The 25,895-nt window shown below is 39.6% G+C and overlaps 1 protein-coding gene across 2 annotated transcripts in view; it reads right to left on the bottom strand.

Moving 5' to 3' along the window:
* The window catches only part of kif6 (kinesin family member 6), a 67,656-nt gene extending 44,178 nt beyond the window's left edge, over positions 1-23,478 (bottom strand). For both annotated transcript variants that reach the window (XR_010664670.1, XM_020648022.3), the window contains exons 1-9: positions 23,283-23,478; positions 21,141-21,250; positions 19,545-19,619; positions 13,485-13,632; positions 13,284-13,393; positions 11,513-11,642; positions 5,992-6,198; positions 4,652-4,795; positions 4,170-4,256 (exon numbers count right to left, since the gene is read on the bottom strand). Coding sequence is in view for 1 of the 2 variants with exons in the window: in XM_020648022.3 (XP_020503678.2) it covers positions 4,170-4,256; positions 4,652-4,795; positions 5,992-6,198; positions 11,513-11,642; positions 13,284-13,393; positions 13,485-13,632; positions 19,545-19,619; positions 21,141-21,250; positions 23,283-23,342 (1,071 nt within the window). In the remaining variant the exon portion in view is untranslated. The remainder of the gene's footprint in view (positions 1-4,169; positions 4,257-4,651; positions 4,796-5,991; positions 6,199-11,512; positions 11,643-13,283; positions 13,394-13,484; positions 13,633-19,544; positions 19,620-21,140; positions 21,251-23,282) is intronic.
* Positions 23,479-25,895: the final 2,417 nt, after the last annotated feature.

The raw sequence follows: 25,895 nt of genomic DNA, 5'->3' as shown, positions 1-25,895 counted from the left end.
AAAATTTCATCCCTAATCCGGACCCGTATCGTATGTTTTAACCTTGAACATCAGAGCTGACCGCCCCCTCACCAGCACCACTCCCTGTATCTCTTTTTTGGAACTTTTGGTCTGATGTAATTCTCCCAGCTGCATCCTGAGGCGCTGACCGCCGGTTGTTGGTCAGCGGAATCGTTCTTCTATTTCGGAGCGTAGACCCACACTGGTACCGCAGCACCGGTGCAGGCTTTCAGACGCTCTGAATAAAGAAATGAGTCAGGACATGTGACTGATGATGCCAGTTTGGAAACGCAACATCGCAAAAAAAAAGCCAATTGTCAATGATGCAAAAAACAAAACATTAACAGAAGTGTTGTTTTCTATGTGCGGATTAATGCTGTTTTTTATGACTTTTTACATTTGCCTATATTTGATAAAATAGAGGACAGGAAGAGTGAACATGTACGAGAGAGAGAGGGGAAACCTGGCAGAGAAGGACCAAAGGTTGGAGTCGACCCGGGTGCAGCTGTGTTGAGACTATGAGCCGCTGTACATGGGGCTCACACTCTCACCTCGTGAGCTTAATGGTGCACACAAAATGTCCTTATTTAAAATTATGCTGCAAGCGGTCTTGAATGGGCCCTAGCACCATCACACAGAATGGGTGAGTTGTTCCTACAGCACAGCGACAGATTGACAAATGACATGAATTTCCACGTGTTTCAGAGAGTGCATGAAGCAGTGAAGAAGAGTTCTCTGTGTCTACTTTGTGGTGCTAGACATCACCTATTACCATGCTTAGATTATGCACTGTGTGTAAAACACAAGGTCAATTTCAAGAGGTAAAAATAAGTACAAATTGGTTAGATATTTGTAAAATATGGCTATGTTCCAAATGCCATGAACGTCACAATGAAATCAACTGAATATAAGCATAGATTACACAGCCTGATTGATCAATTAGGCACGGCATGGTCTGCTTTCCCTGTAAAAGATCAACAGTGTTAAGAAGAAACAAAAACATAACCAAGACTTTGGTGGGGACACAGCTCTCATCACATGGATTTACTGTTCTCATGTTGCTGGGCAATACCTATAAACCTTCCTCTTGAATAAATTCTATCCCTCCTGTGAAGAAAACCACCCACAGCAAACAGCAAGCCCAGCAGTTTATTTGCACCACAAATGCATGCATCTTACGTAGTGCGTCACTCACAGACCTGCTGCTATTACAGGGAGTCTTTTAATGAAGGAAGAGGAGTCACAGTTTCCCACATACTAACTCAGGAGGCAAGGCCTTTTATCCCCTCCACAACAAAATGATAACAGATGGGCTCTGTTCCACGCATGGCACCGTTTAGGTTGGAGGTTCTACCACACCACTACTGCAGTTACAAACTACCTTCAGTGCATGGGGAGCATCAACCGCTTACACGAGAAAGAGCAGGGACCTTGGGAGAGCCAACCCTCCCACAGGAATCTTTTTCACACACGCTTCCCTCACATGTCTCCCTGCCGGGCTGTAGGCAGGCTTCTGTTTGATTCACAGGTATGCGCTAATCAGAGCTGTCTACTCAAGCAAGATGTTGTGTGTATCTTTAAGTGAAGGGAGGGTCCAGGTTCAGAGGGGTCACCAAGCCTCTTATTTTCCTCTGCTTAGCTGCATTACAACACGTTAAGATCAAACTTTTTGACCCTTATAGAATTACAGAAAAGGGTCTGATGGCAATTAGGCTGACAACAAACTCAGTGCAAGCAATTCTTACATTTCCATGGAGTGCACTCAAAATAAAGGATATAGCAAGGTGGTGGAAACCTCTTGGAAGTTTCTTTAACTGGTGACAACTCTCTCAGATGCAGACCAAAGTCATCCTGCTCTAACTGGAGGATTAGGACTGACCTTATTGCTCTTAGAGGAAACAAAAGAGCCAGCCTTGTACGGTTTGGTCACTGTGGCTGACTTCGTTTTGATCACGGTTCACTTTCAACACCTCATTCTTTTCCCTCCACCAGAGACGTGTTAAATGTTTGGTCTGGTCTGGCTGGTTTCCTGCTGTTCAGTCTTAATGCATTTGAAGCCTGAAGCTTTGGTGGTACCATTAAGGCAGCATGCGGTCTGAACAATGTCTTAAACAGTGACTGCAAGATTTCAAAAAAGCCTACTCGAGGTTTCAAATCAATTATAACAGCCGACTTGACAAATAGACGGTGTGCCTAAAGACGGGGGAACGCCAAAAATGGGAGTTTGACTGTCACGCTGAACCACAATAAATGACATCACTCTAATCTGTAAACTGCTCTGCTGCTTTTCTTTTTTGTGTCAGCGAATCAGGCGGGGAGATGGAAGGAGACAGACGAGAGACGGGAGCAACACACTTCACAGTTATGAACAGAGACAAGACGTTTGCCCGCGGAGTTCGGGTTTTTCCTGAAGCTGTAACAGAGCTGGACCCGATAGGGAGCAGCCAGACTCTGTCACAATTACAGCGCACGGCCGCAGACTCTCTTAAAAATACCTCTGCAGGGTTTGCAAGTGGCCAGCCAAGTCTAAGCAGCGGTAATACAGTAGCAGTTGATCCTAGGGTATAGGTCACAGTGGGAGGGGAGGACTACCGTCGTACAGTATATCCCTCAAGGAGCCGTTTTACATCAACTCCAAGGTCTACTTCCTGATACATTACCATACAGGGGAAAAAAGTATTCAGACAAAGTAAAGGAGGGAAAACCATTGTTAAGGCCTTACCTGGGTGAACTGCTCATCTGATTTCCTATTGATCATTGAACAATGTTTTTAAAGAAACAAAAGGCAGGTATGGAAATATGTCGGACTTCATCCATGCATCAATTATTTATTATACCATTTAGGGTCAGGGGTCGGGGGTATGGGCTGGAGCCAATGCCAGCTGTCATTGGGCAAGAAGCAGGGTAAACCGGTTGATCACAAGGCTGACACATCAACCAGTCACACAGACTCAAACCTACGGGTGACCACTAAACTTAACGAGCATAAAGAAGCTGGAGTGCCTGGAGAGCACCCATGCATGCATGAGGAGAACGCCGCAGAGAAAGACCCCGTCCAGCCTGGGATTGGAACCAGAAACCTTTTTTGCTTTGAGGCAACAGCTCTATGCACATTGCAGCCCGTGCTCTGACTAACTATTGCCAAATAATGTTCTGCTTTACATCTTACAACTCTTTCATTTTCTTCAGTAAAAAGAATGATCACTACCATTAAGAAAGTTAATATATATTATATATCAAATCAAACAGAATGCCCAATCTTGTTTTCATCTACAACTTCTGCCTGCCAGTTTCCTGCCTCCACGAGCTGGGCAAGCTGTGGTTTCCATTAATAAAAGCCAGGATGGGGGGAATTATTTGAATATTCAAAATATTTTAAAAACTCACTATCTGAAATGTATTGCCGTTACCTAACAGAACAGCTCTCTCTGTTTGTGAGGGGTAAGCCACGGAAGATTGTACCTGAATCAATTACAGATCATTTTGTTTTCTGAGAGGGATTGAAAAACAAAAAAAGATTAAATAAAATGTGCTTCAGGTCTTGTTAATGTCTGTGACAAACTGAAGATATTCCTTGCAGGTGTTTCCGAGGTATTGCATTCACAAAATGATACTGAAGAAGGACAGCTGTAGGGAGTGAGGCTTAACAATGTAGCGCTGTGCTTTTCAGACCTACAACATCTGGGCAGAGATTGCACGATGTCTCGATACACGTATACACAAACCAGTCGCCAGTTGGATTTTCCCTCAAAAGGCCGTGAGGTATTTTGATAAAATATGCCGTAGGAGAACTGAAGGCATGTAAACGAGACGGAGAGGGGAATGCAAACAGGACCTGTGAGCAGTCTAAATATTACAAGACAGACAAAAAAAACATGTGTCAAAGGAGGAAAACTGCTTATGTCGGAGTGAGTGTCTGACACTGGAAAACTAATTTGCTGTTGGAAACCTGAAGAAGACACACCAGCACACAGAGGAGGGGGGGGGGGTGTAGACATAGATGTAGATGCCTGATTCTCACAAAAAAACAATTTTCTGATTTTAAGGGTCTTGTTGGTATCAGGAGGGTCTAGCTGTAAAAACCTCAATAAGTCATGTTTCTGTGGTATGGTTATTATGGCTGTTCTTCAGTTTTGGTAGAGATTTGTGAAGTGCTGTGTCTCTCTCACCAGGGCAGGATCCAGCTCTTCATTCAGTACCGCCTCGTTCTTGATGAGAGCCACGCGCTGAGCAAAGCGGCACGTAGAGATGGACTCCTGCAGAAAGAAGAAAGTTTATAAAAAGTTCAACTCAAAGAAGTCTTTTGTTCCCTTTTACTCTGTCATATTTTAGTATTTATTTTATAGATTTTAGTGACTGCCTGCTGGGATGGAAAGTTAGGAAAATATAGATACTATCTTCACAAAGCACTGCTTTGCATTATGAAGCAGAAAAACCATTCATTTATGTCTTGAAAATATGGGGAACTATTTTATTTGTTGGGATTTAATATCCATAGAATAAAGATGAGGTTTAATGAGATAACGTACTGACACTGCTTTCAGGGCAGAAAGACTATGACATTACATTTCTCTGCAATCTAACAGAATCTTTGTCTGAATAAGTCCGAAGTCATCTTTGGACAGAACATGGTAGAGTTACAGATCCTTACGTCAAGGTTCCTCTTGTCCACTGCCATAGTAGCAATCATGGTGGTCATGCAGTTTCCCCCAAGGCTGTCCCTCAGCACAGAGGTCAACATGGAGTTCCTGTAAGGTATATGGGAGCGGTTCTTCTCTGACAAAGCTATGATCACCTTGAGAACAGAATCGTGAAAAAAGAGAGAGAGACAGAGGGACAAGATGCATGACATTATAACATAATCATCCTTTTTAACATTGTGTATTATTACCATTTATACTGTGCCTGCAAGATTGCCAAAAAACACAAAATCCTGTATATAAATATTAAAATCCAGTCTGCCCAATCAGAGCACAGCATGTCCACTAAAATCTCTAGTTTTTTTCCACTGACAGCCTCTAAATTTTTTGGAGTCTCTTTCAAAACATGAGCAAGCAAGAGTATGATTTATTTTTAAACCAGAATCAACTGGTACATTGCTCCTTTCAAATACATAAGGCTACATTCCACATTGCTGTTCCAGAGCCTGTCAGTGACAGAAAGGAGAAATGATAACGGTTTTAACACCTATTATCTAGTTTGATCACAAGACATTAAAGGAGCAATATGTAAGTCTGACACCTAGTGTTTAAAATGGGCACTGTAGTCCAAATTCAAAACACTGAAGTGAGCTATCCCACCACCCCCCTCCACCCTAGAGTCGATTGCCATGTCGCAGACACTGAAGCTTCAGTGTTTAGCCAGCTCTGCATCGGTCTGCATCCAAACCTCTCTCCATTTTTCAAAAGCATCTCCAATTTTGATCCTAGTTTTAACCCTATTCTGCTCCTGGAGCATGTTAGATAAATGATAAGGCTTTTTAGGTCGGGTACTATCAGTTATATCTGAACCAGTTCACTCGCCCGCTTCAATTGCTGCAACACCTGATTACCATCCAAAACGAGGGGAACACCGGAAAACCAGCTACTTTCAGTAGTCCAAACAAAAACAGAGCATTCAGGAGAATCTAAACTTAGAAGGAGGACAGACTGGCTGCTGCATTGTTGCATTGTTATCAGAGAAACCAGCACTTCAACAAACCATGTTTCCTTAATGTCTGATCATATAGTGAGGACATTTTGCAATGTAATTCAGTGGAAAATCGTACATATTGGTCAACCTGTATTGATATCTTAAGGAGTCGTTGAGGACATGCCCTCTTTGGTAAAAACTCCAATTTTAAAAGTGCAGGGTTTACCCTCAACAGATCATTAAGGAATGAATCACAGGAAATCATTAACACAGCAAATGGAGCAAACTGTTGGAGAACGTTTATTTTTTTTTGTTTACAATATATTATTTGATAAGCATGTGTCAGAAGTGTCTACGTACCTGCTCCAAGTAGTGGAGGGAGAGGTTGATGTACTTGGCCTCAGTGAGGAGTTGCCCATTCAGGCCAGTCTTGCTAACTCTATCAGAGCCGGCCAGGTCCACCAGGTGGAGCTTTGAGCGCCGCAGGGTTGCTGAGCCCGGCTCACGCCTGCACAGGTGAACCGTGAAGACACAGTGGGAACGCGTGGATGCCTGGTTCATTGGAGTCTGGATGGGGAGAGAGGGAAATAAAGAGTGGTGAGAGACCACATTGTAAAGGTCTTGGGGTCTGTTTTGTACTAGACTGACTCATCAGGATTTAATACAAATGTTTGAAATACAAAAAGCCCATATTGAAACAACAACAAAAACATGTTCCCTTTGATTCCTATTTTTTTCTTGCTCCCGCTGGTTTGAAGATAAAAGCTGCACCATGTGTAACCAATGAGCAGCAAACACATGGAGGCGGCTCTACAAAAAGCTGGAGTTGGTTTTCAGATGGTCACTGGATGAGCAGAAGTCAGGTTGAGACCAGGAGGAGACAAAAATAGGGTGTGAGTCACTCTAAACAAACACGCTTTATTAACTGGAGGAGGAAGGGTTACTCATGGAGTCCTCAAGGAGGGAATAAACAGAGGAAATGGATATTCACTGACATGGTGCTGATTATAGACTTTTTGTTGTTTTGTTAATGCCATAGTTTGCAGGCGGCTGAAACATGATGGTGGTTTTATATAACATCTTCAAACTACAAGAGATCAATTATCCTCACGACAAACAGCATCTAAATCTAAATCAGCTTGGAACACAGGCTGAGATTCTTCAAGTCATTGAGCTGTGATTGGGACATGACTAACTCTTTCTCTTTGCTTGAAATCATCACCCAAGACATTCCAGGTCGTTCATCTTAAAGAAGTGCTCTGACCCTGACTTGTTTTGGCGTAAATGTGCCAGCACCTGCTTGTTAAGTTCATGACAGTCCATGACAGATCTTTCACTATCTTAACCTGCAGCTATCATCTCCTTCCTCGGTCCAAATTCCCTTCACTCTGCACACGTCCATGTTTGACACTCAGGGTATCCCCCTGAAGGAGTATGAAGAAGATGATGCTGACAAATCCAAGGATTGAATAAAGGTTCAAGAGTGAGGACATGGTGTCCATTGTGAGTAATAATACTTTTTGCAGTGTTACCACTGACAGCTATTTTCCACATCAATCAAACCCAGGCTAAATCTCGATAAGTATGCATGTTTGTCAAGTTCCAGACAGCAGGGACACGCGTGTAAGCTTTATTTCTGTCCAGTATGTTGTCTTGAAAAAAACATTCAAGGTACAGAATTCCCTTTTAATGCATACTGTAAAGAAATATTACAGGTGTTCAGAAATCACAGCTCACAATGCAAAACATGCTGTGAAAGTCAATCACACCTAACTTAACTAACTTAAGAGCAGCTTCACAGCAAAATACAGAGAGCAAATAAAGCACACAAAAAAGATGTGAAAATGAATATTCCCTTTCATAGATATAACATAACCACACCCTGATGGTAAGTAGGAAAATGAACATCTTGAACAACAAATGTCCAGAAGACAGAAAAAGTTGCTGCTTTTCGATTGTTTTCCTTTTCTTTTTTATTGATTGATGCCAACAGACTTCTCTGTTTCACTTGTGATGTTCAGGCTGTTTGTTTTTTCTTCAACTGAAAGGCAGTGTTTAAAAAAAAAAAAAAAACTGCAGACTCAGAAGATGAATAGAAGAGACAGAGCACATCAGTACTGACAGAAGTGAAGTTGAATTCTCAGTTGAACCTCACATCAAATAATGCACCAACATTTATCTGCTCAAGTGTGAATTTTCTTTTAGCAGTAAAACATATACAAATGTTGATCTGCACTTTAAAAACTAACTGCAAAATCAGAATTTAATCCAGTACTTCATTCATATCGTTGACGATAAGAGGAGATACTGTACGCACTAAAGGACAGAGAATCTACTTGGACATTACAAGTCATAAATGATGCACTGAGTTGACAGTTTATTAGGTGCTTCATGAATCTATTTATGATCTCATTTAGATTGTATGTCATTTGTGGGGCTATTGAACTTTATTGTGTTATACTGACAGGTGATCCTATTACTTCCTCCAGTGAAAAAGGTTGGCTAACTGTAGGAGCAGCCTGTGAAGTCGCCCCCTGTTGGCCCTTAAAAGGAATGCAGGTTTAAAGGACTACTTTGTTGACTTCACAGTCCGTTTGTATACACAGGGGCGTCAAGTCCATTTTAGTGGTTTAAAATCTGCAGATCAAAATAATCTCATTGGAGTCACTTCCTTTATTCTCCTGCTTTCCTACCTACATCCTGTGTTGACCACGTTTTGATCTCACACGGACCACATGCTGACCACACACAGAGCTGCAGTGGGTCAGAACGAGGGGGCAATCTGGGCCTACAAACCCCAGAGCACTTAGATTGCTGATTCAAAAGATTGAGACTTAAGTTGTGTTTTGCTCACTTGCAATGAACCCTTCTCAACCCCCAAAGTTCAAGTGGGAGTTTAGATATGGAGGGGGGGGGGGGGAGATCCAGAATCTGCATCCCCACATGAGAAGAGAACTGAAACAGGGACACAGGAAAAAGACCAGATGGGAGGAAATGTTTCCTGACGAGGTTAAAGGAAAGGGTTGAGGAGTTGAGAAGGTGTATTTATTTCATGCCCAATAAAAGTGTGGAGGGGATTGCTGAGTCTCAAAGCGAATGAGCTCATTGTCGGCTGAGTGTTGCTTGAATAAATGTGTCATCCTTGATCCACATGGCTGGGAGCGGGAGAAGAAAGAAAGCATTACTGTTCACTTTATAAGAAAGTCTTTGTGGACTGAGATCTTCTGGGATGTTTCTGGCAGGGACATATTGGATTTTGTTGACAGTGCTTTGTTTGCTCGAGGCTCAAGAGAAACCTTGTTGTGAAGAAGGTCCAGAGAGGACGAGTGTGGGAGGACTGTACCGGGGGCTCCCCCACACTGAACTGTGCAGCACCTCCTTTTTCTGATTAACAGACTCATTTCAAATCCAAGAACTGAGTTTCCAATGAAATATATACCCCCCAGGTTTTTCTGCAGAGGACACTTTGCTCTCTACAGAGTCATAGGAGTGCCAGTATAACCCTTATGGAAAAAGGAATGGATGAAAGGAGAGTTGAGTCTAGTTTAACTGTAAATGTGGTTGTCACGATAACAACATTTTTAACCTTGGATACAATATCAGTAAAATTCTTACCATAGTGATACCTGTTTTTGAACAAACAAAAACACAAATCTTACAGGCACCCTATATCGAGTGATTTCTTATTTTTAATTGATTTAAAATTGAAGGTAACTTAGATATGATATCTGTTTTAATTTTGATATCACAGCAACAAAAATACAAGTCCGAGGCACCCAATATTTGGTGACTTCTTCAAATACGTTGGCACAAATGCAGACGTTTCAAATGTATCTGTGTAATTTAGACAGTGACTAGATGTAGAGGAGAGTGATACAGAGGGATGCATCTACATTGTTCTACTTGAAAATAAGGAAATAAATGAATGAGGTGAAATGAAATGACTATGAAGATGACTAGAGGTCTGTAGTTTTCTCAAAGCATTGGTTCTTATCAGTACTCTGGATGATTAATGGAGATTGTATCGTTTTAAAACACGTGGTAACGAAATCAAAGTAACAACACTTTGACAACCTGACTGTAAAAATACTAAAGTAATAAACAAAAGAATAAAAAGTTACATGTTTTAAAAGTTACATATTTTTAAACACTGTATTTTAACACAATACTGACAATATAATGTCTGGATTCTATAAAATTATATTTATCTATTTTTTTCTTTTGCCACCCGGTCTTTAAAACTAAATGTTTTTTGTTTTTTTTGCTAAATGTTGAAGGGTCGTTAGCTGAGGTCACTTCTTTCTTGAAAAAAAGGTGAGAAAGGGAAAGAAAATGAACAGATAAATGTAAAATAATTACATTTTCTTATAATTATTCCTTTATATAGTTTTTCATTTTACTCTACAATTCAATCTATTTTAATTTCCGTACTTAATCCGTTTTTATTCATCTTCATATTTCCAAAATGTTTGCATCATTTATACCTCCATTCATTTGTTGACTTATTTATACTAATTCTTCTACAGAAATATCAACATTGTATCTTTAAGATCTTTGGCATTGGTTTACTTAAAGTAAGTCTCTGATTGACTTACAAACAAGCAATAAGAGTAAAGAAGGTGCTGAGCCCTGGTTGAGTTTAAACCTCAGGTCACAATGAGAAAGTTAAACCACAACATGTCTCATCAGTGTGGAGAGTCTGAGTGTCTGAGTGTAGAAAAAACACACCACAACATAAAGAGAAATTACAGAGAGAAGGTTTGGAAAACCATAGTAAAAGGGACCACAGGGGACTAAAATAATATTTTAGAGGGGTCTTAAGGTAGCCTTTACAGCGCACATTGCATATGTCGACAAAAAAAATACACTTTAAGCCACTTACTCAGGAAGTGGCATGAAGTGTAAGTGTCTACAGTCCTTATGTGAAACACCGCATTTATGATGAGTCAATAAAAAGGAAAAAGTCACATGTAGGACTGAGCCACAAAAGGATCTTAAAAGGGGAATGTAATACAATTTACTTTGTTAATGTTGATCCATTTTGGGCATTTTTACTCTCAGCATAAAGAGAAACATCAGGGGCCCGTTTCAGAAATAGGGTTCAACAAACTCTCAGTCTAACCCTGAGCTCTGAGTTGATTCATCCTCAGGTGGGAAACTCAGAGTTTGCAGTTCCAGCTTGGCTAATGTTAGGAGCGACTAGAATCACAGGTATTTCTTAAACACACAATAAGTAAATTCTGCTTCCAGGAGGCTCTCAATCAAAACAATAACAAAAGATGACGTGGAGGCTGGCGGGGAATCATGGAAGTGATTCTCTCTGCTACCTCTCTCCCACCCCAGATATAAACAAAGTCTGAGTTCACGTTATACAACGAACGGATGTTTACTGAGGAGCTGATCATTTACATTACGTTTTTATCACAGCAGCACGTACTGCAACAGTACTGCAGCTTTCAGTAGCAGTTTCCGCTTCCTTATGTAGCGGTCTTTGACATAACATCCGGTGTTTCCATGGCAACGATACAACTAAGGATTTCTCTGGCTTTGATAACTGTTGGAATTATTTTAGGTAATGTAAGTACCCAACACAAAATATATAAAACAAAGAGTTAGTCCATTTTTAATTAATTTGGATATTTTTGTTTAAAAATTCTATATATTGTATCTTTAACAATGAATGTTGTAAGGAGTAGAGTGTGCCTTCAAATCTTTTGACAATGTTACTAAACTTTGACTTAACTTGATTATCAAGATCTTCCTCACACTGGCAGGATAATTAAATCAAACTTTGTGTTAATTATAATATTGATTATAAAGAATGGATTAGTGTGATCATATTATAGAAACACAGTTCCAGTAGTTGACAATCCCTTCTTACCTCTGCAATCATCCGATTTGTGTCACCCAGGAAGAGCAGGTTCAGAGCCTCCTCCTCATTGGCTGATGGCTGCAGTGTGAGGTTCTTCAGATGGATGTTCTGCTCTGGATCCTCCATGATCATCACTTTACTGGGAGAGGAAAAACAGATATTATTAAACAGAAATGCCAGCATTATGAATCAGTCTCAAGCTGTGAATTAAAAAAAAAAAGTGACACAGAAGGTCAAATCCAGTTAAAACTCATCTAATCTAACACTGAAGTAATTATGAAAAACTCATTTTATGTCAGTTATGTCATCCATTTCCTTCCCATCACTCTGGCCTCGCTCAGCTCCAAATCCAAACAAACCACATCTGTAAGTCGGTGTGGGCTGAGACCTGGTTTGACATGTGTTTTATCTATTGGGGGGGGGGGGGGGGGGGGGGGTCATAACAGGCTGGGCTGGCTTTGAAAAACAAATAGGTGATTGGTTCTTCCCCACATCAAGTGCTCAGAAACACAGCATGCTTTGACAGATGGGGCTGAAAAGACTCCTCTGATCCCACTGTATTATTTCCAACGTGCCACCAGAGCTTTGACAGCATAGCTACTGACATGGATGTCAAAGAGGGAGGCATAACTGGAGAACACATGTAGATAATTATGGTCATTTGTTTAATGAAATAGTGTTTATCTTTATGCGATTAAAGGCTTGTTCACCACCAATCTAAAATAGATTCTGATTTGTCTTTTCCACAAGTAAATGCATCATGTGATCAATGCAGATAGAGAAGAGAAGAAGTGAGAATACAGTTCTTCTTCCTCCTGTCCAGTACCCCCCACATAATCACCCGACTTAAAGTACCTCCAATTATTACCACAACATTAACTAAAACAAGAAAACAAGCTCTGCTGCTGATCCACAACAAGCATGTCAGAAACAAAGAAAGCAGTATGGAGTGAAAGACAGAAGCAGACCAACAGTTAAAGAATTCTGTCATTGCCACGGCTTCTCCTTGAATCAGCAAGTGTGGCCGCAGCATGGTTAACAACGGGCACTGTCTATTTCCAGAAGTCTGTGATTTGTGGGTATCAGAACCCTGAGCTGGAACCTCTGCGATGAGAGAAGAACTTAAATGTCGCGCCTGAAGTGCAACCACTACTTTGAAATGAATAAGTATCTGGTACGACAAAAAAAAAAATGCAAAGAAGTAAGTTTGATCATGCACACACAAAACCTCCCGACGGATTAAATTCATGATGGCGGAGAAGAGAAACGGACAAAAACAAATAAGACATGACAAAGACAGGCGAAAGCGTGGAGGGAGGAGGCCCAGAATGAGAGAGAAAAAGAATCAAATTGAGACACATAAAGAAATTCCCTCAGACCAGCTGCTGAAGCTGCTAGCTTTTTCTTCACATGACCCTCTTGCACTCCACTCCAGTGGCAGGGTCCGCCACCGGGCTGACCACATCCATTGCTGTTCCACAGTCTCATTATGTCAGCTGGCAGTTTGTAGTGAGCTGGTAAATACCAGAGTCTCCATATTTCACCACATACTGACTCCAGGCCAGGCTGACAAATGGCTGTCCAAGGAATAAATCCCAGTTTAACCCCCGAGTGTCTGAGGGAATAATAGGGTGAGTAAAAACTACTCTATTCATCTTTAAAAGAACTGTTTCTATCACATATTAGTGCAGGTCTTTCAGGTGATTTCAGCTTTACAGGTATGCTTCTTATTGTTGATCAAATGTAGCACGCAAAAGCAGCGTCATTAAAAAGAACTGACGGTAGGTCTTCAAGTCGAGATGCTTCATGTCGGGAGTCCAGAAGGTCATATCCCATCTCGTTGTAGATCTCCAAGTAGGAGATGTGTGTGGTATAAACCATGCTGCTGTCCTGTGAATGAGGAGAACAATAAAGCATATATAATGGACATCAGATAAACTGAATGCATGATGTTTACATTCAGATAATCTGCTGAGCTGACCTGGCTGAAGTGTTCAAACAGGTAGGAGAGGGTCCGGGGAATAATGCCGCGGTCTCTGTAGTGCTCGGCTCCTCCTGTGATGGTGAATGTCTTTCCGCTTCCTGTCTGGCCATAGGCAAATATGGTGCCATTGTAGCCAGCCAGTACACTGCACAAACACAAAAACAACACATTTATACAACATGTAAGAGCACAGAAGGAGACCCTTGGCAACATTCACTCATGTTCAGTACCTCCTTAAATAAGTTAAGTTATCTTTAATATCCGTTTGTGTTGGTTGCTAAGGAAAGGTCATTACGGTTCATCAGCAAGGAAGTCCACTTACATGACTTTATTTTTTAAACTGAGCCACTGTACACAATGCAGGAGCAACAAGCTAGCTGTAAACCTAAAAAAACAAAACTTAAAACAGCCTTTTAGTGTTCATCATTGACTGAGGACTCTACCGGAAAGATTCCTCCTTTCTAAAACAAACAGTCGTGATTGAAGCTTGTTCAAATCTGTGTCATGCTGTAGACAGGGCATCAGCAGGGCTGAAGCTGAAGAAAAAAACATAATGAATTCAGAAGCTTTGGATTGAAAACAAGTCTCTCTGGTTCGAGCTGAGCTGCAACTATCTCTGGCTTACAAGCGGACTAAAACCTTTCATCCTGTTCAATTTATAATGATAGTAACCTGACTTAAAACAGTACCAATAGTGTTGGTGATGAACTGAGAAGAATAACGTAAAGTCAAAGCTTCTCTTCGAACAGCAAGATCACATTCAACTAAAAAAATATTTAAGCTAGTGACACTTGCACCAAAATCATTGAGGGTTTGTTGTAATTCAACAGTAATATTATTGATACCAACAATAGACACGATACTGTATATTATTTATATAGTATTTTATCATGATTTATTACTATCATCAGATATGCAGATAGAATACACAAATCAGTATTATTTCTTATTGCCAAATATGTTTACACATAAAGGCATTTGACTTTGTATTTTGATGGAAAACGTCATAGTACAGAAGTGCTCCTGCTGACCGGGACATTAAATAGAAGAAGATAAAAATGTTAAAAATGTATAACAGAATATAAAAACACAGAAGGTTCAGTGGATGAGATCTGTAGGTATGCGTGTGATTTCAAGTGCAGATAACTACCAGTACAATTGTCCAAAACAGAGTGCAGTGTTAACAGAAAATATTTAAGAATTCAAATTCAGTGAAGTTAAACAGTTGATCTTAGTTAGCAGAGCAAGTGCAGTAGAAGTTCTTGGACCATGGCTCATGGATGAGCTGTTCATGTAACTCCATGAGATCATAGAAAGAGATGACACCATACATAATAACAGTTTATGATCACTGCTGTGCCCTTTTTAAAGAAGGCTAAATTTATGCAACCAGACAACACAAGTAAAGCCTTCAGATAATTGATCGACACTGGAAAGTAAAGTTATTTTGTATTTTGTTGGTCATAAGTAACCACACTGATCATCCCACTGCAGCCTCTTATGACGTCAGAGTTTTCATTTGAAAGAGTCCAAGGGACTTTTAATTATCTCCCCGACCACCAAAAAGCCTGAGTCAATTGAATGTGACACTTTAAATCAACAGAAAAAGATGGCCGTGAGTGGCTGCTATGGTGACAGGCATCTGCCAGGAAGGGAGAAATGTCTCAGAGTATGAGTGACGGAAAGGGACCTAAGCCATGCAACGAGGCAGGGGCTGGTCAAAATTAGGTTTGGCTTTAAGCTGCTCTTCCACACGTGCACAGGGGCAATGGAAACCAACTGTATCTAATCAACTGTTTGAGCTGAACAAATATGCAGTATGATGGTAGTCGGATATAATCAGAGTTTGAAAAAAACTGCTGTTCTTTATTCTTGGAAATAAATCAGAAAGAAATTGTAAGATCGCACAGAGGCCTCTGACACGCGAGCTTGCATCAAAGGTGAGGAAAAACTCTTTCCTCTCTGACGTGCCAATTGCAAGGAAAATGATATCTTGATGGTATATTTTTCTAGATGAATTATAAATGAACTTAAGCCTCTCACTTATTTTAATAGAATTGCCAAACCAGTATTTAAGCAGTGTGTGGGTTTCCCTCTATGCATGCTGTACAATTCCACACCCTGCATGTGAAGGCAAAGGGAAAATAACTGTATGTCAGTTTATATAAAACACAGCGTCCACTTATTTAAATGCTGCTTGGTTAGTCTGACTTGGATGACCATTGGCAACCATTTAATCCAGAGTGAGTCATCACGGTGATGGACATCAGGGACATGCGAGACAGACTCTGTGTTTAGTGAAATGTCAGTACTAATGATGCGGCTTGGGCCCTGCCTCTGAGGCTTTGGCGTTTCCCAATGCTTGTTCCTGTTTACACCTCAGCTTTCCTGGAGATTGGCTACCTCTCATCTAGAAGATCCTTGTTATTTCTGTCCATTTTATTAAGAGCAGTGTGTCCAAAGCTTGCGGTAATTTGGGTTTATTATAAGACTGAACAGAAACTTGTCTGAACTTCGTCTGCAGGGTTCATAAGGCTTGTGAAATGGGATTACAATCTAGATAGAGGGTTTGTCCTGCCAACCCGGCATCATTTCCATGACTCCTCCTCTCCTGGAGCCGTTAATACTGGTTTGTTTTTAAACTCCCGTGATGTGGTTGAAATGATTGGTTTCGTTTACACCACAGCAAAGACCGAGACTAGTGTGCAAGTAAACGAGTTAAGGCTTTTAGCTTAAGATGAAGCGTTCCAAGTATGAACGAGTACCAACCAAAAAGACCACCTGACAGGTTCAGGGGAGAGGCGTGATGTACATCAGAAAAAATAGGTTTTAGTGCATTCACAACAAAACTGCTGCAATCAAAAGTGACTCCAAACCTGAATAAAAGTTTCCAAACACTTCTTGGTACAAACAATATCTTTCACCAAGGATGCTTCAGTATCTTGGTGGATGTCGATATCAACATAGACTTCATATTTATTTGATTTTCACAAAGCTCTTTTTTCCAAAAAGTCAACAATACTCTTTGTAGCGAGGGCAAGCAACAGAATACAATCACCACTTGAAGCAACTTTGTATATTTCTTGGGGTGTTGCAGAGCAAAAGTTCTATTGGCAACAAGATTTTGCCATGGCTGTCTTTTTTTGTGTTTTGAAAAGCACAAAGGAGTGAGAAGTACCTTCCACTATAGCGCTAAAGACAATACAGTAGCCATGCATGACAATACTACACAGTATGAATTCAATATTTTGGATGCAGTTTGTTGAACAACATACTTACACTTGACAACATTTACTTCGCACAATGACTTTGACAGAATACTGGTATATCTGAGGCCAAAAATGGGACATTGGCATGCCTACATGACCGAAAATGAAACTCTAGCACAATTTTTTTTAACAAATCCAATGTTAAGGTCTTTTTTAATATGCTGCCAAAGTATGGCCGGTTAGGATTAATGACATTTGGATGGATGTTCAAATATGCCAATTATAAAAGGAAAAATACACACAAAAACTCCAGGTCATAATTAAGAAATGCTCCCATTTTGGTTAGTCTGGACCTCAAAAGTTAGCATTACGTATACACAAAACATACTTAAAGGGGGTACTATGGAGCCTATGGCCACACCATTGTACAAGACCTTTACAAACTCATTTTGACATAGAGAAAAGAAACAAAGTTAATAAGAATACTTCACATTACAATAGTTTCCCCGCACCATTAAGCTTTGGGGCTTGGATACGTTTCAGGCCATTCATTTTGCCTTTTAGCCACTTTGGTGATACTGGAATTAAAAGGTTAAATCTCTGTGGTATTCAGGATATTCAATGAGTACACAGACATCCTGCAGAGGGGAAAGAAACCAACAGAGGAGAAGAAATGTCCGATCGGGGAGACAGACTGGTCATGACTAGACTGGGTGACTGGTGACCATTAGGCTGCAGACCAGACGTTAAAGTCATATCAACGGCAAAAAACGCAAAGCTTAAATTAATATGCCAAGACATAGCCTGGTTGTGACAGAAATGTTGAACCCTGATGTTTACCATCTGCCACAACAAAGGGAGAACGGTTTGAAGGAGGCCTGCCAGAGCAACTAAATACCCGAGTCAGTGAACCTCTGTGAGTCAGGTCAAACACATCCAAGCCTTGAGTCAGTAAATCCAGACGTCTCACACTGTTGTTTATAAGTCATCTTATGGAAAAGATAATGATGAGCACTTGTGGGATTCTGAAAATAAACCCTATTGTGACTAATAAGAAGTCTAGAGGTGGATGATTAAGGAGATGATGGGGCTAAACTGATGCAGGAGAACAGAGCTGACAAGGAGATGGAGAGGAAGGAAGTTGTAAACAGATCAACAACACAACCAATGTTTGATCACAGGAAATTCCAAGTTAATTCCCCCTCCTCTTAGATGTCTGTTTTGGAAGTATGTCCAAATTTAGACTGAGTCTCTAAAGCAAGGGGAACAACGTGTCTTAGGTATTTGGTTATTAGGATCAGGAAATGGGATAAAATAATTGGGAGACAAAAGAATCAAATTTAAAAGCAAAACATGTTTTTTTTTATGGATGTGTGGAATTTAAAGAGAATGAAAAGCAGCTGATATTTTTCTTACTAAATCTAGTTGGGTAATATCAAACATCTTGTCAACTATATTACCAAAGCTCACAGATTTTTCTTTCTCAATGTCACAGTGGAGATGGTTGGGGGTTTCAGGACAAACACAGTCACATAGTGCACCTCACCCTATTGGATGCCAAAAAAGCAAAGATTTACTTCCAACAGCAGATGAGGAAATCCCACGTCCCAAAGTCAAAGATGCTGTCACCATCTGGTACTCTGCCGCCACTGCCAAAGGCAAAAGCAGGCTGCAGCGAATCATCCGCTCTGAAGAGAGGGTTATGGATGCAATCTGCCATCTCTCCATGACCTGTACACCTCAAGGACCCCGAGGCATGCAGGTCAGATTTTGCCACCCCAACACATAAACGCACACACAAAGTCTTTGAGACACAACGGGCCCCTGACCCCTCATGGTTCCCTGCCCGACCCCACCAGACTCTCATCCAGCCTCAGTCACTTCTTGCATCACATTACCACACATCCTCTGAACTAATCTCTATATATAATGCATATCCCCTGTACTTCATAGTGTTAAGTTCTGCACACTCAATATATTTCACGTTTCAGCGGAAAAAATCTGTTCAGTATTTTCATTAGACTTTAAAAATAATGAATTTGTACATATTTCAAGTGATACATGTGTATGAATATTTTGTATTCAACTGATTTAAATTTAACAACGGTTGCAGAACTTATGTTTTAATGTCCTTTGGTTGAATGTTATGCACCAAAGTAACAAGACCATTTCTTTGTATTTATAAGCTTACTTGGAAATAAACTTAATTGCAACATAGTCCTGACTAGAGCAGCTGAAACCTGAAAATGTTCATCGTAAACTCCTTATAGCACAACTATTAGGAAGAGAAAAACACGTTTTATTCAATCACTAAAAAAAGTAATCAACCATTAGTTAAACATGTACTTAAACTGTGGCTATATCGGCTTAATTTGACTGTGATCTCGTCTTTATATAGATAATGCCTTGACTAATAAACACATTAAAAATAAATTCAGCCATTAATCCTGAGCACCATACTTTTCAGCCGGTTAGTCTTAGGAGACTTACGGCTCAAATTGAGTGAGCAGTTACACAGTGCCTGGTATAACTCTGTGTTGTGGCATAAAAATTGTTCTAACACTCACAGATGGCACAGTGTACCATCCCGCCTGCCAGCTCAGTCCACTTAGTGGTTTAAGAATGCAAAGCACGCCAAAAATCACAGACAACCTCCATTTCCATCCTAAAGAAAACAAAGCTTTACTGACTTCCTGTCAACATGGCTGGCTGAAGCCTGTGTGGCCTGAACCCGTCATGGAGGGAAAAAGACTGCTGGGCACAGGTGGACAGGGATATATTTTTTCAAAAGTTATTTGTAAATGAGATAATTAGAAGTTGGAGTTGACATATGTGAGAAGATTTTTACCTGTCTGCAACTGGTTTGACAATGTTTTCAAATATCTCTTCTTGTTTGGCTGCTTGATCGAACACCTTCTGGAACCTAAACAAAACAAAGAAGCACAAAGACAATTAATTTCTTATCATTAACATAAAGTTTATCTCATGCATAAAAGGCTCACCACAGATCCCCACAGTATTACTGAATCAGCCAAAAAGCAGTCTATATAATTGGCTGAGCGGATCAGGAGGAGTTTAGTCATTCTGTTGTCTAAAACAGTCTCAAGCCACCATGTTTCATCCCACAGAAAGATGAGAGCGACGTGAGAGGAGTCCGCCCAGAAAGATTGTTAAATGTGGACATTTTATTTCTATAAGGGCACGAGGGAACCTCCGCAGGCTATTTTAGGGCTCTGTGGTTTTCAGAGGCTTTCAGTGTCCACTGCTGTCTGACTCCCTAACTGTGAATTTAGGGCTTGGAAGCGTGGCATGTGCCCTGCCCAGAGGGTATATAAGGCTGCAGCTTCACCACCAGCCTTAAACAGATGTTCTGGCTCTGCAACGACACAACTGGTAGATTAATTATTCATGGGAAAAAGTTTGTATGCAACCTTGAAGGTCTAAAATGTGTTTTGGGTAACATACCTTCTTTATTCATTGGCAACCAATCTTTCAAAATGGAGCTAATTTACATCGAGAAGTGGTCATCAGCAAGATTCTTGTTTTTTTCTTTTCAGTATTACATAAGACATCACTATTATTTTGATGTTTTGTACCCACTTTGCCCTGTGTAGCTGATTATTCAGACATTATGGAAAGACTACATGAAGATTCTATCATGTTTCTTATTTGCCTTAAATTCTGTTTCTATAAAGAATTGTACCCTATAAACTCAGTCTGAATGTGACTTTTGAACGTTTGTACGTTTTGTCAGGTTAAAGGCTTAATAAATACAGAGCTAAATGCCCCCCCAAAAAACTTTTTTTATGTACTTTGACAGTCAGTAATTACTCAACATAACATACGCTAAATAAAACAATCAATTCTTTTTGAAGAAGAGTTTTGGCACATCTCTCCTGCCCTTTGTTTGCTCCTTGGGCAACCAAGCTTATTAGAAACACAGATTTTTAACATGAAACTTTTTATAGTGTTTGTACCTGTTTGGAATCTGTGACAGGGAAACACTGAATATTGAAAGTCTGCTACTTATGACCAACTATAACTAATATGTTATTTTGTAAAAAATGTGTTTTGATGATTAGGCGAAATTATGTTTGAAAATGTCCATGCTAATGTAGCCTTTGAATTGCAATTTAATTGAATTGCTGTTTATTATCTTTGTCTGATAAATAACCTTAGATAAGCTCTTATTCACCACGGTAAAGTATCTGCTTATGTATTGGAACAACTGTGTATTTAACCTTTTCTGCAATAAGTTCCATCATCGCTCTTCAGTGTAAAATTCCAAGGAGACGTTTGTTCGTTACCAGATATAAAACAGATTCATTACGATGAAACATCACAACTTTAATTCACTTAGACAAAACTGGATGGCTAATTTGGTTTTTATAGCGAATGAGGTTTTGTAGACAAAAAAAAACCAAACAGCTCCATCACACCCTACCTGAACCTGTAGCACTCCCTTTTGTTGTTGACAAAGCCATCAGCCAGATCCCTGGGTATGACAAACTCCAGAGAAGCACCTGTCTGATCCTCATTGTCCACAGAGTATACCTGAGGGAGCCAGAGACAACAGCAGTCGGTCAGAGGCAGTCTTACAGCAGAACACGGCCTTCAGGCTGACGTTTAACACAACAGGAGAATATTTTGAGAGTATTTCAAAATATCCACATGGCCATTCATGTACTGTTTTAAAAGAGATGTCCACTACTGTATGTGTTATATGATTTGTATGCTGTTATGGTATGTGGTTCTACATATGCAACCTAAAATAAAAACAGTGACAATACATCAGGTTTGGTTTAAAATATATGTTTGCCCACTTGTGGTTTGGGTTTTGCAAGCACCAAAATTGAAAGATGGAGTTTATGAAGCATAGATCCTGTGGACTGCACGAGAAAAGAACAGCCATGATCAGTGGACAGTGTGAGCAAGCTCTATAAAATCACCTCCGCTCACCAAAAGCCTCAGGGGAGTTGAGAAAAACTGCACAACATTAAACCAATATAGACTGAGCTTTGGCAGGGGACGACATTTAAAGAGGGGTTGGCTGGGTCAATCTTAACAGCCCCCCATCTCTTTGTATTTTAGCTTCAGCATATGTTCTGGCATATGTTTCCAATGGACACTGATGCAATTACATGTCCCCAGGGTATGAGGAATAAAAGATAAGACCTAAATGATTGGTTTGTTTTTTCACCGTCTGCCAGCCCGCAGCACCCGAACACCACTGTTTCTGTAGTCCTCACGTGGCACATGTGCAGAACCGCAGAACCTCAAACAGCTCTGAGGAGGTACCTGTGCTCATTTAATTTCAGTGGATATTCTCTGCTTAAGTTAAGGTGCCAAAGAAACCCACAAAGTAATTTGAATATTTTTGCCAATGGTTGCTGTGTTTAGACCGTAACTTACACTTTGGAGAGGGATTGTTTTGCATTGTATTATTGTAACTGACATTTTGCTTTACATATGAATCCAATAAAGATCATCCTTATGGGATATCATTATGGCTTGGTGAATATTATCATTCAAGCTTCACACTTTTTTGACACCTTGAGATATGAAATTTCCAGAATACATTTTATTTATTGATGACTCTATTAAGATGACTATGAAGAAAGTAATCATGCAGAACATTGTGGCAGTAAAAGTGTCAAAAAAGGGACAAAAAATGACTAAAGTATAAATAAATAAATGAATAAATAAATGTTGGGAGAAATGCATACAACAATGTATAAATAAATAAATAATTATATAAATGCATCAATAAATATATAAATAAATATATTCATATCTGTATTTATGTATTTCTGTGCCCATGTTGTACAAGGAAAAGTAAATATGTAAATTAAGTGGGCCGTTCTAACATTACTGAAGTAGGACTGGTCAATTTTGAAAAACAGACAGAAGCAAATTTACTTTTCATCTTACGACCTGGACACTGAAATAAATAGATGTGTAAATGTAAAAATACGGAAATAAATTAATAACTCAATTAATGTGGAAATGTATGCATTGATACATATATAACTGTAGAAATATGCTAATAAATGAATAAATATATGTAAAAAATAGATAAATAGCCTTTTTCATTAACAAAGTGTATTTATTATTTATTCATTGATGTATTGTTTTCAGCATTTATACATTTATTTATATATTTATTGATGGATTTATTTATTTATTTATACATTATTGTATGCATTTTCTCCCAACATTCATTTATTTATTTATTTATATACTTTAGTCATTTTTTGTCCCTCATACATAGCTCAGTAGACATACCTGAAAAAGGAGTGCATTCCATTCAGGTGTGCTTGTATGAAGGTGTTAGTGCTGCATGTTGTATTATCAGTGAGTGTCACTTTGAATTATTGGACACTTAATGGAAGGGAGCCATTTACTATTTTATTATCGTCATTAGTTACAGTGGTGCTTTTCTCCTTAGTGATATAACAAGTGTGCGCAATGAAAAGAGGAATGCTGCTAAACTAGCTTGCATCACGTTAACCTTCACTGGCTTAAATAAGCTTCCTGTTAGCTTAATGAGTTGTGTTTCAGTTTTGTGTTTAGGCTGTTAACTTACCGCCGGAGTGTTCCTTGTGGGTTTAATACGGCCAAATATCTGTATTGTTTGTTTAACCATTTTTTTTCTGACGAGATAAACTCAAGTTTGTTTGATTTCCTTCAAACACGTTGCATGACTAGCTAGTTAGCTCGCTAGCTAACTCCAGGTCCATGAGGTTTGTTGTAGTTGGTTGCTAGGCGACGTTGGCCACCGCCACTCACAAAGATCGTCTATACGCGAGAAGAGGATTCATCAGAGTACGAATTGAATCTTTCCATCAATCCTTTTCCTTATTCCTTAATTCCCCCAATGCCGGATAGAATGAGTCAGAGCTAATTGCATGATGATCAGGGACGTGTGCGTAGGAGGGGTAATGTGCATAACACTGAACACATTGTTAGAAGTAAAAAAAAATAAAGCAGGGATTCAAAGCTGTTCTATTTTCTTCCGTTGTTTATTAATCTCCCCTAAGCAAGTGTTTTGTTTGCAAAATAGGGTCACGGCGGGTTCAGTGACTCGTACAACAAGCACATTGACTGAAGTGTATTCAGCATATGATTCAGCACCGTACACACTCTACCACACAATAAGCCATTGGCTGTTACATTATGCTAATAGGTGCAGCCATATTAATAGATTTTACATGTGGGACACTGAGCATGTTTGCAATACTTTTTGTTTTTATCTCAGTAACTCAAAGCTATATGGACAAGATTTTTTTTTCATGTAGGCCTACTAGGATACATAAAAATATGTCTGCTTTATACCCACACTATTTAAATATGATAACATGTGACCTATTGTCCATAGTATTCATTTTCAAGGAAGAAGCCAGATGTGGTGAGAGCCCCGCTAGATTCCTCAATTAGGATGGTGTTCTGAAAATATAGGTTACATTGATTAGGAGTATTATAACATTATAATAAAAAAATATTATATTATTGTTTTCCTTGAAACTTATACCTCCATTGAGTCAACATGCAGATGTTACAGATGTTATTAAATCCCTCAGTTTTTCATTGTGAGACAGGAAAATTGAAGAATTTTCAATGCAAAAATAAAAATAAAATATATATAAAGGTTTAAATTTATTTCTGGGACAACTGAATGAAATTGAATTTGCTTTCTTATTATTGCATATAAAACAATAAGCAGACAACATAACCAAAAGGAAAAAAAAAACAAAGTTTCTTTAATTCACCAAAAGTTCAAATTCTGTTGAAAATGAAACTAGAATTTGTTAAGGTTATAACTAGATGGCTTACTGAATTCCTTGTGTGAATGTGTGTGTATGCTTTGTGCATGATGTGGGGTAAAAATGTATACCCAGTGGAGCCACTAGAGTCCATTTAAGTTACTAGCCAGCTTGCTTTCAGGCCCCCCCACACACACATATGAATAGAAACATATAACTCTGCACCCAATGTTTAGGGTTATGGTATGTTTTTATTCACAAGGTTAAAGTTGACTTTGTCACCTTATTATACCTGCACAGTGTGCGGCTTTGCTCAAACAGATCCACCAGAGTAAAACAGACTGTCACTGAAACTCATAAAGAACACAAATTCACTTATCAGCTGATTTACACACAACCATATGTCTTGTGTTTAGAGGTTTGGGGTTGTGGCTTTGACCCTGTCTCCAATGTCAGTGTATGCGCGTCATGCCGTTTCTGGTATTTCACCTGAACCCTGTTTACCCCCCCCCCCCAAATATAGCCTACCAGGAGGCCTCCCCCCAGGCTGCACACCAGCCAGCGTACCGGGAAGGCTGTGTGGTTTCATGGTGGCATTCAGCTGAATGTATCATGTTTGTTTCAGTGCATTCCTTGGTGCCACAGAAAATACTACTTGTGTGGCTCCTTGTTTTTAAAAGAGCTGCATGCGAGTGTGTGTTTGCTTGTTGTGCATAATAGTACAATATATACCGCTGAGTTGAGTGGGCAGTTTGGTTTAAATGTGTAGATAATAATATACCAAGTTTTCTATGAAGAATGTGTGGCAATATACAAGTGTGGTCGCCTCCACTTTCAGACTGCTTTCTGTGAGTTATGGACTCGAGAAAAAAAACTGAAGAGCACTATATAAAACCAGCAAAGTTGGAAAAAATATTTCAGAAAGCCACACCAGAAGTTGAATGAAAGACTTGACTGTGTTTCCTCAAACCTCCCTGTCAATGTCCAAAAGGAAACATTTTATAACATGCATTAATTATGCTCCTCGCTAAACTTATTAGGACAACATAAACAGTTTGCCCACTCACACTTCAGGATCGTGTGAGGAAGATAAATTGGGTAGGATTTGTTTTACATGCTTTAACATGCAGGTGTGCACTTCTTGAAAGAGGCACTGTGTGTTTGGGATATTTTCTATTATGCAATGGGAAGGGCTCTATGAAGAGAACATGCAGCCATCCAGAGAACTGTTGCTAACATGTTCACGTGTTTCAGTGTGCTACCAGTCGGCTGGTTGAAGCAGCCGTCAGGCAGATACTTCTCGCCATGCATGGTTGAACAAAAGCTTCTCTTGCAGAACCCTGAAGCAGTAAGATAGCTTCAAAGAGAAAAGAAGAATGTACTTTCAGGTGCTGTAAAACACCCTTAGCATTTGAAATGTCTCAGAAGATTTCATC

This window comes from Labrus bergylta, chromosome 18 (genome assembly GCF_963930695.1).
Source record: "Labrus bergylta chromosome 18, fLabBer1.1, whole genome shotgun sequence".
Lineage (NCBI taxonomy): Eukaryota > Metazoa > Chordata > Actinopteri > Labriformes > Labridae > Labrus > Labrus bergylta.
The sequence above is the reverse complement of the archived record's forward strand: the minus strand, read 5'-3'. Positions and strand labels throughout refer to the sequence as shown.